Source organism: Leptinotarsa decemlineata, unplaced genomic scaffold (genome assembly GCF_025532065.1).
Source record: "Leptinotarsa decemlineata unplaced genomic scaffold, Ldec_3_MD MMD2_tig00000505_RagTag_RagTag, whole genome shotgun sequence".
NCBI lineage: Eukaryota > Metazoa > Arthropoda > Insecta > Coleoptera > Chrysomelidae > Leptinotarsa > Leptinotarsa decemlineata.
In genome coordinates, this window is record NW_027412549.1 from 18235987 (window position 1) to 18253096 (window position 17110).

Here is a 17110-nt window from a genome sequence, read left to right on the forward strand (position 1 = left end):
TTAGACAACTAAAAAATAAAAAATCTGTCGGTGAAGATCAGATTCCTATGTGTCTATTGAAAGAAACAGCAGAGATCATAGCCTATCCTTTGACTTATATTATAAATTTATGTTTCTCACAAGCAATATTCCCACAAGTACTGAAAGTGGCATTTATTAAAGCTATATTTAAAAAAGGAAACAGAGATGAAGAAAGTAACTACAGACCCATATCATTATTGCCAAATCCCAGTAAAATTTTTGAAAAGCTCATGAATAAACGTTTACTCAAGTTTTTAGATGATATTGTGTTGTTAGCAAAAGAACAAAATGGATTCCGTAAAGGTAAATCAACCGTACAAGCAATATATCAAGCCATAGAAAAAATTTTACACCATTTGAACAAAGATGATTGTACTGTAACTTTGTGTATTGACCTGTCAAAAGCATTTGACAGTGTCAGCCATGAAATTTTATGTAACAAACTTGATAAATATGGAATCAAAGGCACATCTTTGGACTTAACCAAATCCTATTTGACAAAGAGAACCCAACATTTGATTGAAAATGACATCTCGGGGATAATTAAATCAGAATCAATTGTGATAAAAAAAGATGTGCCATAGGGATCCATCCTAGGTCCATTATTATATATATTGTACACAAATGAAATACCAAATGTAGTTAATGAAGATATTGTATTATATGCTGATGATATATCGGTCATCGTAAAAGAAAAGAACTCTCAGTTGGTCATAAAGATAACAAATGTGCTAGATGAATTGAACAATTTCCTCACAGCAAATGACTTACTACTTAATATTGACAAAACTCAAATAATCCATTTCGCAAATAGATCCTCGCCAGAGTTGAATACCTTTGAATATAATAATCAAAATATAAACATATTCAATCAGGTAAAATTTTTGGGACTCTTAATAGATAGGAGACTGGACTGGAAAAATCACATAGACTACTTATCAAAAAATATTGCAAAATATTGCTATGCATTGAGAATACTGTCGGAACATGTCTCAACTGAAGCTGCCCTCTCTGCATACCATGCTTATATTCAATCTAGAATAAAATATGGAATAATATTCTGGGGAAACTCTGTTGGTATCTCTAGGATACTCATACTACAAAAAAAATGTATTAGGTATATCTATAAGATGAAAAAAAACGATAGCTGCAGAGAAGCTTTTATTAGGAGCAAAATTTCAACTTTGATAAATCTCTATATATATGAAGCAGTAGTATTTGTAACAGAAAACAAATCAGAACTTTTCATTAACTGTGAAAAGGATCACTTATACAACACCACAACAAAGAATGATCTTAGAAATGAGAAATGCAACTATACATACATACAGAGAAATGTCAAATATAGCGTTATAAACATTTACAATGAATTTCCACTCACTCTAAGAAATCTTCCAATTTCAACAATGAAATGTCGTTTGGAGAGCTATCTCGTAGAAAAACCTTATTATAGCTTGCAGGAATTCTTAAATGATAGTATGCTAACTATATGAATGTTATTTACATATGCCTGATTTTTGTATATATTGTTTTTTTTGTGTCTTAAAACTACTCGTGAGATAATATTGATTATGAATGTAAAACTTTGATTTGTTATTTACTACTGACATGTTCCACACTCCTCGGAGTTTGTATATATGTACATTATATGTAACTGGAGCAAATAAAGATCTATGACTATGACGTGCTGGTTAAAAAAAGAAATACACAATACCAAAAATATTATTGAAAGGAAATATTACAGAGGGTATGAAATTTAAAAGTATAAGAATGCTGCAACTTTTCCAATATCACAAACAAGTTTTAACACTGTTGTGGAACTTTTATTCACATGAAATTGACAAGTACTAGCGCAGGATGGGCTCAAATTGATGGAAACATGGTGTAAGGAACACTAACTGTCGATCCATCCCAAGAAGACTGAGATGGTCCTTTTCACCAGGAAAAGAAGTTTATTGGGCTTAAAACCTGAAATCTTCAAACCCAAACTGAACTTCTCTGAAGAGGTGAAATACCTTGGTATTATCCTCGACAGAAAGCTAACATGGAACTCTCACTACAGAGTAGAGCAAAAAGAGCATATGTGGCTTATGAGCAATGTCGGAGGACAGTGGGACGCTCATGGGGTCTTTCACCTGGAAATACACTGCAATAATAAGACCTATGTTAATGTACGGAGCCATTGCATGGGTACCGAAAGTTCTACAAGCAAAGGCCATCCAAAAATTATATCAAATACAGCGATTGGCTTGTTTAAACATCATAGGAGCCATGAGAACAACACCAACCGCGGCAATGGAAGTAATCACGGGTCTGACCCCTCTGGACCTGTACGTTAAGGAGGTTGCGTTAATGGCCATGTTACGATTGTCCACGGCTGGTGTAAACTTGGAAGTGGGAATGGGTCAATTGAGGCTGAGCAAGAAGCGCTCACTGCGCAACCTCTGCTTCAAGCAACCAATGATGCAATTGAACCCAGGTTTGTGTTTAATAAACCCTACAAAATACAAATAAACAGAACACAGAGTCAGATGCTACAAATGCAATACGCATATATACAGATGGCTTAAAAACCAAAGAAGGCTCAGGATGTGGAGTGTACTCCAAATCACTGAGCCTAAGGAATGGGACAAAATACCAGCATGGTTTTCAAACAGAACTGGCTGGTATCTCAATTGCCACAAAAAAGTAACCAGGAAAGGAATTTCTGGCAAAAACATAACAATCTGCACTGTTTAAAATCTGTTTTTCCGTTAACTAGCTGTCGCACCCCTACGAACGACAACCCTCAGAAGTCGAAACTTGTGCGAGCTAAGGATTAACCTTTTAACGTGTAATTCCTAACACGGGTTGGGCGATAGCAAGTGAAGATCGATCGTTCAGACTAGGGCTTGAACCACCGACCAACACGGCAGTCAATTCGAGTCAGTGAACAAAGCACCCACTCCGAACCGCTTGGCTACTGACCGATAGCAGGCACGCCCTATCAGCCTTGAACAGACAACGTGTTACCTCAGAGCTAGTACTAGAGTGCCACCAAGATTTAGCGAAAGCCTCGGTAGATAATAACATTATCCTGAGGTGGATTAAAGGGCTTGACAGGAGTAAAGGTAATCGCATTGCCAACTCTTTAGCCAAGGAAGCTGCTGGACTAAGAATTTTAGGATGACTTCAACAATTGGGGAACCACCCAAACGTCACACCCATGCTCAATCCCTAAAGAGGTGGGATGAAATCAAAGGATGCACTCTTGCCAGGATCACCCTGGGCGTCCCTGTGAAGCTGGCGCCGAATAATTATCTAGCGATGACCAGGAAAAATCTACGCTCAACATTAGGATTTCTGACTGGCCACTGTCAACTAAGGAAACACCTCCTTAATATGGGGCTAGTGGACACACCTCTATGCAGGATGTGTGAACAGGAAGATGAGACTGTCAGGCATGTCCTATGCGAGTGCCCGGAGTTATCGTCAATAAGAGAGTGTGTGTTCGGCGAGTCTTGGCCTACACCTGCTGATATAAAAGAGATGTATCCCAGTGATCTGTCCACCTTTCTGGAAAGGACAGGATGGACGATGACCTAGGAGGACAACTCTTCGGGACGATGTACAATGGGTCACATGTGGCCTATGTGCTGTGGGGCTACACTCACCCTCCCTACTCTACAGATACTATTGGAATTATGATATTCGTTAGAAATTTTATCAAGTCCTTGGCAAAACGAACCAAGTGCTTGAAAGAGAATATTGAAAAAACTTCCCCAAAGCACAATGGAAAAACCTCACAGCAATGTGCGTACAAAGATCTTGGCGACACTACCTGTTTCCACATGTACCCCTGAAAGGACTTTCTCTTCTTTGAAACGTCTCAAAACTTATTTAAGAAACTCCACAAGCCAGGAACGACTGAACGGTTTGGCGAGGAGGTAATTGATTTGTTTGCTGCAAAGAATGCTAAAAAAATAAATTTGATTTTGTAAAAAGATGTTAATATTTCTGTAATGATTTTCTAATAAGTATATGATCATGTAATACAGTTTTCTTTCTTTTGTTATTTTTATATTTCATGTTTTTCTACTGTTCCACCAAACCAAACCCCCCCGAAATTGTTTTCTGGTTACGGCCTTGACTTTCATCAGATCAAATGGATTGACTTTCAGACACCATTAGAAGTTCGGGTTTATAAGGTGAAAAATGATAGAAACTTGAAAAAAAAATACCAAGACTGTTCAGATGTGCTAGTTAAAATACCAAAAAAATTAAAAAAAAAAAAGAAATATTACAGAGGGTATGAAATTTAAACGTATAAGAATGTTGCAACTTTTCCAATATCACAAACAAGTTATAACACTGTTTTGGAACTTTTATTAACATGAAATTGACAAGTACCAGGTCTGTTGAAAAAATAAGACGAATTTTCATTTTTTTCAAAAATAATTCATTTATTCATCAATTTCTATTTTGTTCCTTAATTTGAAGCAGTTCTAGTAAACACTTTTCGATGTGTCTTTGAGCTCTCTCGGCTATTCTGTATTCATCTCCTCAATCGTCGCAAAACGCCGTCCATTTATTTGAATGCAGTGGCTGAGGCATGATTAAGGTATTGATAATACTCCTCATTCACCGATCAAGCGGCAAGAACTCTTGATGACTCTTGTGCTTTGTTCACTCGCTCAATCAACCCCCGTGTTAGTCGGTGGTTCGAGCCGCAGGCTGAACGATCGATTTTTACTCACTATCGTCCAACCAGTGTCCGGAATCACACGTTGAAAGGTAAGACCTCGTTAGTCCTTAGCTCGCACAAATTTCGACTTCTGAGGGTTGTCGTTTGTAGGGGTGCGCCAGCTGGTTAACGGAACCATGACATTTGATCGAACTTGGCGTGCTTTTATGGTCTTGGTTCTCCTGGGCTTTTCCATTAGGACGATAGGACTTTGGTTTCTATGTCATAACCATATATCTGTGATTCTTCACCAGTTATAAACCTTTTATGCAAATCTGGATCGCCGTTGACGTCATTCAACAATTCCTGAGCATTGCTAATGCGACGGTTTTTTGTTCCAAAGTCAGCAATTTTGGAAAGTGCTGTCACAAGTTTCATGCCAAAAATTTTCAAAGAAATTGCATGCCAACTGATAACATAACAATTTTTTCTCAATTTCTCAACATTTCAAGTGTTTTTGAGCACCTAATTCCATTTTTTACACAAAATTTGATGCACGTCCTTTGATATTTTTTTTTTGACAGCAGAGAATCTGCGAACATGCAAAACACTTCCAACTTTTATGCCTATCACCAACAAAATAAACATGTTAAACAGCTGAAACTGTGAACATATGTTCGAGACGAGTGCACCAACATAAAAAAAATCGCTAATCGAACATTCACCTTATTTTTCGAACAGACCTCGTACAAACCATTCAAATTGTCAACTGACGAACACTTTTTTTCGTGATAGAAATAACATAAATATACAAAGTGACAGTTACATAGTGAATAATAGCTCAGCAATAATAAAGATAATTAATCAATAGACTTTTAAGCGACTTTTGTTTATAGAGGGGCATGCTATTCTATTGTGCAGAGCTGAAAAAATTTTGTTGAGTCTAATTAGTCAGTTTCTTGACATTGTAAACATACAAATTTCCAACCAAAGCACATTTTAGGTTTGGAGAACGGACAGGAATTGCTAGCCAAAACATTAGTCATTTCAAAGAAGTTAGTATATTTCATACATGGGCAAAATTTATAAATACCACAATTCACTGACTGATTGAATAGTTTATATTATGTGGAAGCCAACCACCTTCGTCTCCACTGGATAGCTCTGTTATAACACTGGTTCAAACAACATAAAAAATGTCAAAAAATTAATGAAAAAAAAGTAGAAAAATATTTCAAACCAAAGTACTGCGCATGTTTTGATGGTTAGTATACACAATCAAAATGTGAAGTAGCTTGATTTGAAATATTTCCCTAATTCGTTTTAAAATTTTTCATAATTTCTCTTCAATTTTTCAAAAATGGTTTTTCATATTATTGACATTTTACTTATTGCATTTCATATAAATATATAAATTGATTTGAAATACTGAAAAGAATCTGTAAAACTTTAAAAAAGAGATTAGCTGAAAAAATAGCAATTATATTAAGCAAAAAAACTGAAATTACAATGAAATAAAATATAACCCCTTCAATTTAGAAATAAAATACAAACAATAACCAAAAAATTAAAAAATGTAACTATTAACAAGAGATGAAAAAAAAAAAAAGATTAACAAGAAATAAAAAGTAAAAGATTCCAAACCAAGTTACTTCACGACGTTTCGATTGTTAGTATCCACAATCATCTTTGGGTGATAACTGGACTTATTCCTCCGAGATCTGACTATTTATAGGTCATCAGAGTGCTTTCACCTATCCCCTCTTCCCTCTATCCGCTTCATCAGTTACACATCAACAACGTAAGTCCTTTCATCTATTTCACAATGGAAAAGGAAGTCCACAATGAATTACCATTCTTAGACGTATTGGTGAAGACGACGGACATGAAATGGAAAACATCTGTGTATCCAAAAACCCACTCACACAGGACAGTATCTGAACCAGGAATACAACCACCATCAATCGACTAACAGAGGAATCATCAAGACTCTACTAGACCGTGCTTTCGGGCTCTGTAATATAAAAGATGGTATCGAAAAGGAACTAGGCATCATCAAAAATGAACTTCAATGGAATGGTTTATCCAAAGTGATGGTGGAACAGGTTTCAGCTAGAAGACAGCAAGAGCTCCACAAAAAAGAGAAGCCGCCACTACCAGTACTTGTACTTCCCTACATCAGAGGATTATCGGAAAGGATGAGAAGGATTGGGCCCAGGTATAACATCAGAACCTGCTCCAGATCTAGGAACACTATCTGTAGCAGCCTCACAAAAGCAGGCCACCAAACGCAGACTGCAATTCCAAGAATTGCATTTACCGGATACCCTGCGAGTGTGGAGAATCATACATCGGTGAAACTAAGATGCCATTGAAAGTTCGCATTGCCGAGCACAAGAAACACACACAGCGAGGAAAAACCAGCAAATCAGGAATATCAGAGCACGTTTGGACCCATCAACATAACATCAAGTGGGCTCAAGCTGAAATCATCCACAAAGAAGAACACTGGTTTAGGAGAAAATTCAAAGAAGCCGTATATATGTTGTCTAATATCGCATTTAGCCAAGTTAGCGTAGAGATACGCAACAAGTGGAGCACGACCAACTCCCGACAAACTTTCAGCTTCCGCAATAACCGATGAAGCGGAGAGAGGGAAGAGGGGATAGGTGAAAGCACTCGAATGACCTATAGTCAGATCTCGGAGGAATAACTCCAGTTAAAGACGACTGTGGATACTTAAAATCAATTTATATCATATTAGACAATGGAAGTCCGAACTAATGAAATGCACCAAGAAAAATTGTCAACTACCGTCAAACATTTTACTCATTGTTTCCACCCATTTATTAATTCGTTACCCTTTAAGGTGACAGTACTTTGTTTTCTTGAAAAAATATTTTTTGACTTTTATATATAATTTTCATAGTTCCACTTGTTTTTTGACAATTTCTTTTTCTAAACTTATTTGAACATTTGGGCATTGTTAATATTTTCAATATTTCATTATTTTTCTTTTCATAGCTTTCAAACCAACCATTTTTGTAGATACTAGTGGAAACATCTAACATTCCCTAAGAAACTGTATCCAAGATATTCAAACGAAGATTTACTTTCACTCTGAAATAGTTAAACAAATATAATTACCAGGCCACACGCTCTACAATGATGCCTCCTTTTCAAAACAGTAAATTTCATGTCACAATGCAAGCAACTGGTAGTATCCGAGTCGGGTATCCAAAGCGGTGCTTCTTTTCCCAACCATTGTCTCTCACCACACAGACCACTTAAATTAACTTCTGGAGTGGGCTCCGGTGGTTGAGTATCCATCAAATCACAATTTTCAGTACTTTCAGTGGGAAATTCGGAGTTTTCCCCTGTTTCATTTTCTGTTTTATTTGCATCAACAGTTTCCTCAGTGGAAATAGGTCCCGGAGTAGAGTTTTCACCAGTGTCACTACTATTAACTTGTGGACTTTCGATAGATGTGACAGAATTGTCTATAGTTGTAGAAATAACGTTTTCAACCATTTGATTATCGTCTTTCATTTCTTCTGTGGATGCAGTAGAGGCAATACTGCTAGCATCAGAAAACGTATTTGATGCAGACGTTGAGCAATCTGTGTCGCTATCGACCATAGAGATTTTCTGTATTTCTTCATTAACGTAGACATTGTTATAAGGAGTGGAACCAGGTCCTCCTAAGAATCATGATAAAAATTATTAGCATACATTTTGTGTATCACCACTCGAGGTGTACCATTTATACGAAGTTTGTTAAAAAAAATAAGGTGTAATTTCAGTTTTCTTAAAAAATATTTATTTATTCATCAATTTATATTTTGTACCCTTGAAAGTAGTCCCCCTCAGATATAATAAACTTCTGCCAGTGTTTTTTCGAATCCTGGAAGCAGTTTTGATTTGCACTTTTTGGTATGTCCTTGAGCTCTTTCAGCGATTAAATCGCAAAACGCCGTACTTTCATGGGTCTCTTCAATCTTGAAAACAGAAAAGGTAGCAGGGAGCCAAATCTGGTGAATACGGTGTCAAGGCCCCGTGGGTTGGGCTATCTATCGGGCGCGTCCCCGGCCAGGTACTGGGAACGGCCAGGGAACTAGAGGCCCTGTCCGGGAAGCCAATATGGACCAGCCTACCCATATTGGAACATGCCAGCGTGAACCAGCCTACCCAAGCCAAGGTATAAGGAATCGTGCCAACAGCTGAACGGCCACAGGGTGATATGCGGTCACGAACAATCTAAGGCGGTCGCTGGGGATGAAAGACATGACCACCCCAATCTACCGCTTGGAATGAGACTGGACATAGCAGATCACCTCCAACAGCAAGGGCACTTCCTGCGGCGGGCGGCAAGAGCTCCCCCTTGAATAAAGGCAAGGAACCGGCTACCCCTGTAGGAAAGCTCCCTCACTTGTGCACCTCCACGGAGGGAACCCTAAGAAGGTTGAAGAAGCCGCGCTACACCTTCCAAAACCTTCGCGGAGGCCCGCGTGAGACACCTAAAGGTTGCCAAAGAGAGTGTATTCGGCGAGTCTTGGCCTACACCTGCCAATATAAAGGAAATTTCTCCTAGTGACCTGTTTACCTTCCTGGGAAGGACGATGGACGATGACCCAGGAGGACAACTCCTCGGGAGGATGTACAATGGGTCACATGTGGACTAAGTGCTGTGAGTCTACACTCACCCTCCCTACTCTACAGATACCAGATACGGTGCCAAGGCATGATTACGGTGTTCCTTCTGGTCAAAAAATTACAAACAAGGAATGACAAGTGAGCACATTTGATTCCACCAAGAGCGGTACATATCAGAAATACGCGACGGAATGTGGCTGCTCATCGTTTTGAGGTTCAACTCGTACACCTCGAATTTGGAGAACTGCGTTTATGTGGAACGCTTTCCTGAGAACGCTTTCTCAAATTGATTTAATCTCCAGCGATTCAAATCCAATGTGAATCGCTACTTTTGCACAGGCACCGCTCTTAGAGCGCCTTAGGGATTTTCCTATAGTGCTTGTGTTTTGTCCTGGAGAAAAAAGTATCGTGATGCAAAAGCCATGTATTGTTATTCCACAATACCGCAAGTTTTCTTTTCATTGCTTCTCGCAAGCGACACATAACGTCAAGATAATATTCCTTATTGACCATACGACCATGTGGCACGGTAATCGGAGAAAACAGTGAGCAAAACCTTGACATTTGATCGAACTTGGCTCTCCTGGGTTCTTCTATTGGGATGATTAGACTTTGGTTTTGATGTCATGATTCGTCACCAGTTTACGCAATTTTGGATCGCCGTTGACATCAATCTACAATTCCTCAGCGTTGTTCATGCGACGGTTTTTCTAGTCAACATTCATCAACTTTGGCAAGAACTTTACTGCCACATGCTTTATGCCTAAAGTTTCAGAAAAAATTGCATGGCATGAACAAACCGATATGCCGACATCCTCAGCAGCTTCTCTAATAGCTTCTCGATGATTCTCTATAACAATTTTCTTCACTTGCTCAACATTTTCATCGGTGGTTGATGTGCTGGGGCGTCCAGGGCGAGTGACATCATTGACACCTTCTCGACACTCTCTGAAAAGCTTGTACACTCGTAAACATTTTTCTGGCTCAGAGTACAATCACCGTATGCCACTGTCAACACTTCAAGTGTTTCAGTTCCATTTTTACACAAAATTTGATTCAAATTCTATGATCCTTTTTTTTCCGATAGCTGAAAATCGCCGAATACGTAAACACTTTTATGCCTTTCACCAACAAAGTAAACATACGTAGGTGAATCAAATATAAATGAGAGTTTTCGACCTTCAGGCACAATAGTGGAGGGAGAACGTTTCCACTGTTTGTCAGGAGTAGGGGAAGCACGTGGGCTCGCCTCCGACGATGTCGAAGCAAGAGGTATATACATCCTTCAATTGCGCAACGTGTTGTAATCAAGTTTCTCGCCGTAGAAGGCGTAAAACCGGCCGAAATGTTGAAGAGATTGACTGGCCAGTTCGGGGAAGAGACACTGTCGCGAGCCAGAATGTTTGTATGGCATAAACATTTCGTGGGGGGTCGTGATCGTGTTGAAAATGAGAGCCATGACCGCAGACCTCACACCAACATTACAGCGAACAGCAGTGTTCGACGGCTTATTGAAGATGACAGACGTCGTACCACTTCTGAAATTGCAAGTGAGGTCGGGATAAGTTATGGGAGCACTTACTCCTATCTCACAGAGGAGCTAGGGTACCGTAAGGTGTGCGCCAGGTGGGTTCCTCGCCTTCTCACAGCTGACCAGAAATTGCATCATCTTCAGGTGTGCGGGCGTCTTCTTGCACGATTTCAGGAACAAGAAGACCAATTTCCCACTCACATTATCACCTGTGATGAAACATGGGTGCACCACTACACTCCAGAGTCTAAACGAGCGAGTATGGAGAGGAGAACACTGGACCAGTGAAAGCCAATTCACGTTTGTCGGCTGGCAAGGTTTTGGCTACCGTTTTTTTTTTTGACCAGCGTAGATTGCTGTGTCTCGATTTTATACACGAGCGCAGAACAATTAATGCGGCTTACTACTGCGACATTTTGAGTGAGGTCCGACTTGCATATCGTCGCAAAAGACGAAACCTATCGATCAGGGAAGTGGTTATTCTCCATGACAATGCTCGCCCCCATACAGCAGCCTTGACTAGAGAAAAATTGGAGCAACTGGGGTGGAAACATTGGAACACCCTCCTTACAGTCCAGACCTGTCACCCTGTGACTTTCATGTGTTTGGACCTCTCAAGGAAGCTTTGAAGGGCCAAAGATTTCATAGTGATGCTGAGGTTGAAGCCTACGTGCGCAATTGGCTGCAGACACGATCTGCATCTTTCTACGTGGAAGGAATTGGAAAGCTGCCTATCTGCTGGGAAAAATGTGTTTCCAAATAAGGAGATTATGTAGAAAAATGAACTATATTCTGTTTTGCGTTAAAAGTAAAAATAAATTCCAAAAAAAAAGTCTCGTTTATATTTGATTCACCTATTACTAAACAGCTGAAACAGTGGACATATGTTCAAGAGGAGCGTACCAACTCAAAAAATCGCTAATCGAATGTAGCTAGCCCTAGTAGAAATTTGAATATTCACCTTATTTTTTTTAACAGACCTCGTACATAATATAAAGTATGAAAAAAAAGACATAAGGTCAATTCAGTGACCAATTTGAATTCTTTATTTCCAGTTCTTTCACTTCAGTTGGTTGCTTGTTATAAAACTTTTTAAGTTGAAGAGAGCAAACACCGTTACTGTAATTAGCTGATTGACTCGGCCGTTATTTGATGAAGATCCATAGTAATTTCACAGATTACACCTAATAATTTGATCTTCATAAACTTTATTTTGAAAAATATCACGACCTGTTTCGCTATCACAGTAGCTTTTCTACGTTATTCACTAAGAAAAATCTATTGTGATAGCGAAACATGTCATGATATTTTTGGAAATAAAGTTTGTGAAGATCAAATCGTTAGGTGTTGTTTGTGAAATTACTGTAATTAGATTGAAATTTCTAGTGATCAAACTAAAACTGTAATAGTTCAGGATATAATGTGAAACAGAAAAATAAAATTTTAATCAATATCCAGAATGGTGGCAGAAAATTCAAAATTAAATATTACCAATCATTTTGATAAAACTTATACCTATCAAATTAATTTCTCTTTGAAGATCCCCATCAGCACCAATTAAAGATAAATTCTTTGGTCTACAAGACGAATCGAGCGATTCACCATTTTTTACTTCATTTTCATCATTCTCTCCACTGAGACTGCCAATAGAAGATATTCCAGTATCTCCTTCTGCTAAGTTAGCCGATTCAGTTTTGGCTTCTTCATTTTCACATTCCTTATGTACCGCTTCATCATCACCAGAATTTTTGTCAACTTGGATTTCAGTTTCTTCACTATCCGGGCTACACTTGGAGTTAGTTTCAATTTCAGTTTTAATAACTACGGGCAGAGATTCTTGTTCTTTATTTGTCACTTGTGTTTTCTCATCACTTTTTATATCACTGATATCTGAAACATAAGTGGATTAATAGAAGAATGTCAACTTACATGGTGACAGGTAATTATACCACAGCTATTTTCAGGGTATGTGAGCTGTGGTCCACAGACTATCCTTACATTGGTCTACAAATTATCCTTACAGGTTTTTCAATATCCTGTTTGATATTGAGTCAGCACCTGGGCTCTTTTTGGGTTTGATACCGCGGATCAGCCCGTTCAGTTCGTCGTCTGAGATGGGTCTGATGACGTCCTCGTCGTCGAATAGAAATGTGTCTTCCACTTCTTCCTTGATTCTTATATCCCTATCGATGTCAACGTAAGGGTCTATGTTCAGCCTGAATTGGCTTTCCATAGTGTCCGCGAAGGCTGTGGCTTTAATCCTCGGTTGCGAAACAGACTCCTCTTGCTCCATGTGAGGGTGCAGGAGCGTCTCTTTTTCTTTCTATTCTTGACTAATGGCCAAATATAACCATCTCCAGACTTTAAACTATCGAGATGTTCTTGCCAACTCTTGTTTGTAAAGTCAATGATAGCTCGTTTCACTTCATTGGCTTTCACATTCGCTCTGGCTCTGTCTCCTGGAAACAGAGTCTTTTGATACGTTCTTCTCAGAAGGAGGGAATTCGTTATAGGATCTCGGTGGTTCCTCGTAATTAGAGGTTGCCGCCGCGCCAAGAGAGCGTTTTTGATGTTTTCCTTGAAACGTACTACCGCTGCATCTAAGGCTGCGGTGGTTTCGGGGGGTCGTAGTACACTGGGGGTTTCTTCTAGTCTATCCTGATACTTTTACTATACAGTGCATCTTGCTTTCTGGTCACTAATTTTATTCCGTTGGAATGAATGAGGGCAACCACGAATATTCTGGCCGCGAGAGGGCGCTGAGGAGGGTGAAATCAGCTCCCATGGTATTTCGTTGCTTACATATGGATAAAATGAATTCATTTGAATAACGCGGCAAGGAGTTGAGGAATATTTCAAAGAAGGGAGAATTTAGATCAGCGATACTAGGGCAGGCCGTACTGAACAGTAACGATCTGATTTCTTATATGTCCTAACAGAAATAACTGTGAATGTTGTAGGTCAGGGGCCACCAATTACTTTCATTAGGAATCTTTTTTACATACATAATCAAGCGAGGCATAAATAACAAACAGAACGGAAAATTTCAGAGAAGCGATGACTTGAGTGCATGACACAGTTGCTTTGTTGTGACGACAAACTCGTCTGTGGAGAAAAAACAGTGTTCAAGAATATATTTTTGCGCATTCTTTGAACTGATCGAAAGATAGTGATTTGATTATCCCTGGCAAGCAGTTACATAAATTGAAATTCCAAGAATTTTTTTGAGATTTGATTAATCTATATTTTGGAATATTATGCTCATGTATATCTGACTGGCAGTCGTATTCTGATTAAATCTCATTCGCCTCTCAATTGAGTAAATTGGTGAATTTGTCTTTATAACCTCTGATGTTGATCACCACTAGTTCTCTAAACATGTGAGAAACTATTGCCTTGAGCATATCACATTTAAAAATACCCAAGTGCTTAATAGACTATAGAGCTACTTTCAGAGACTATATTAGGGAAAACAAAAAAATTAACAGGGACAATTTCAACAGAAAGTTAGAGACAATTAACATAAATAAAGCCTGGGTACCTGAACTCAACAATACATGATGCACACCAATTAACTCAACCTCAACCACCAATGGAATAAAACCGAATTCCGAATCATGGTGTGAGACAAGTAGAGCTTTGAATATGTTGTTCCAACACCTTTGATAATGTTTAATGCAGTTGTAGATGAAACGTGACACATACAAATTTGTAGACCACGGCCAAGAAACTTGAAAAACAGCTTTGACATACTTACTTTCTCTCTCTAAGAATTCATTATTTTTACAATCTTTGGCATCTTTGTATTCTACCATATCATCTCCAGAGGTCAGCTTATTTTCACAAACAGTAACATTTTCAATTGAATGACCACTTTCAGTATCAAGATATTTTTCATGAACTTCGTGACTATCCTCATTTTTTTCCAAAGTTCTCTCGCAAGTTTTTGAGTGATTTTCTAGCATGATGGGATTATCTTTATGATCATCTTTCAGAACTTCTTCATCATTATTTAAAGTTGTTGGGCTATTTCTTTCAACATTTCTTTGGTAGCTGTGAATTTCTTCATCATTTTTAGGAAATTCAAGATCCATTTTTAGAACTTCTGGTTTGTTACTATGTATTATATCACCTTGTGGAATTTTTAAGTTGTTTAAAGGTATCTCTGAATTATCAATTATAGAAACATTCTCGGTATTTGGACGATTATTTATATCACCTTCAGTTACTGCTAGTTCAATTTCAAATTCTGCCAGTAATGTATTTATATCACTGTCACTTAAATTTAATTCATCTTTGAATCCAACTCTAGATGATTCCTCAATATTTTCCACATCAAAATGAACATCACTGTTTTCTTTCTGTGCTATAATTATATTTTCATTTTGTGTTTCACCAATATCTATTGCATTCTCATTGAAAATTTCAATAAGACTACTAGGTTGCACATTACTTTCAGGAGACTCTTTTACTTCTGTACTCTCATTAGATACTTCAATTAGATTACTAAATTGGACAATATCTTCAGAGTTATTTTTTTCTACAGAATTTGCTTTTTTCTTGTGGTCGTCATAATTGTCATTCTCTATTTTAGAACTAATATCAACAGTTTCCTTTTCTATTTCACATGATGAAACTTTCAACTTTTCTACTTCATCTAAAATGAAAGATGCGATGATAGTTTCATTTCTGTCTGAATTACATATTTCTTCATTTTTTGATGAACCACCAACTCTTGATTCACTACTGTCATCAATACTTTTCACATTATCGGGCTCAGAAATTGAATTATTACAAGTAGATTTTTTAGATGTATTTTCTATTTGGCTAACATCCGCTACATCGATATTCGTATTCAAATATTCATTCAAACTGTGAAAAACGTTGTTGATAGAATGTTTTCCATTACTATTATTAGAGGAAGTACTTGTATGTCCTTCTTGATTTCTTGAGGAATGGTACTGATCTGTTAGCTCACTATATTCAAAATCATTGAGTACCTGATCTAAATCTATTGCAAACTTATCCATCTAAAACAAATAATTGAGGAAAAATCTGTGAGGTGATAATGGAGAGTTTGAAAACAGTTCAAATAAGGAAAAACAACAAATGAATCATATTGATATACCTTCACCATAGATTGATTTATTTTTATTTATTCGTCGTCTTATTATAAAAAATAATTTTAATACTGCTACTGAGTTTTAATTACTTCATTTACGCAGTTTCCTTATTTTATTATTTTTCTTTCATTCTGATTCTGACATTAGACTGATTACACATGAATAATGTTTTGACAGATGACATTATTAATGTCAACTTTTTTATAAGCGAATAAGTCGAGTTCTTAAATTCACAGAATGAGCTGTGAGTTCTCTGATACATTCATTATAAGCCCATTCGAAACGTTTACGCGATTTTATAAGTTGGAGGCCAATGTATTTTTTTAAATAATTGATGTAGTACTCAGAAAGCAGCAGTTTCATAGCTTTATTGGGGATTATTGGGAATAACGTATTTGTTGAAACTAAGATATTCAAATACTTGAACAGTTTTGCTTTTGAAACATATTTCAATAAGTACAGAAAAATCTATAGAGGAGTAATACGTAATGCAGAAGATATATATTACAAAGACAGAATGAATAATGCTGCTATTAAAGGATTTTTCTCATCCTTGACATAAAGTCGTAATGTTATGAATGAAATTAATACTTCAAGTATAGGTGCTGATGAGTTGACAAGACCTTATTCCGAAACTTCAAAGTCCACCATTGAGGATGAGTTTTCCATTTAAGTGACATTTTATATCATATCTCTCTCATATACTACATTGTGTAGCATTCCTATAAATGACATCTGATTCCAATTCGTTTGAAGATTTGGAGTACAAACTGAATAGTATAAAGTGTTGTATAATTCATATGAAGGTTGTTACTAAAGTGCTTTTTCTTTTGTGTTTATGACAATGTTTATATGACAGTAGTTGTTTCAGGAGGGCTCTTTCTTCCAGTGTATCTAATGCTGAAAGTAACTTCTATGCATGATCTACACATTATTGTAAAGCGTTCATCTTGAACTTGATTGCTCTCTTCCGCATTCCATTCAACCATATTTTTCTCATTCAATCAATATTACTGGAGTTTTTTCTCAACACCAAATCGTTATTTTTAACACCTCGACACGTGTTTCGATCACCAAGTGATCATCTTCAAAGAGGAAGATGTGCACAGACCACATGAC

At 37.5% G+C, this 17110-nt stretch overlaps 1 protein-coding gene across 1 annotated transcript in view; it reads right to left on the minus strand.

Annotated features, from left to right (window-relative positions):
* Positions 1 to 16156, minus strand: part of LOC111501938 (Smad anchor for receptor activation) — a 41860-nt gene extending 25704 nt beyond the window's left edge. Inside the window, exons 1-4 of the mRNA XM_074174111.1 lie at positions 15997 to 16156; positions 14626 to 15898; positions 12384 to 12758; positions 7832 to 8385 (exon numbers count right to left, since the gene is read on the minus strand). Of these exons, the coding sequence (XP_074030212.1) occupies positions 7832 to 8385; positions 12384 to 12758; positions 14626 to 15898; positions 15997 to 16005 (2211 nt within the window). The 5' untranslated portion in view covers positions 16006 to 16156. The remainder of the gene's footprint in view (positions 1 to 7831; positions 8386 to 12383; positions 12759 to 14625; positions 15899 to 15996) is intronic.
* Between the last annotated feature and the right edge of the window lie 954 nt (positions 16157 to 17110).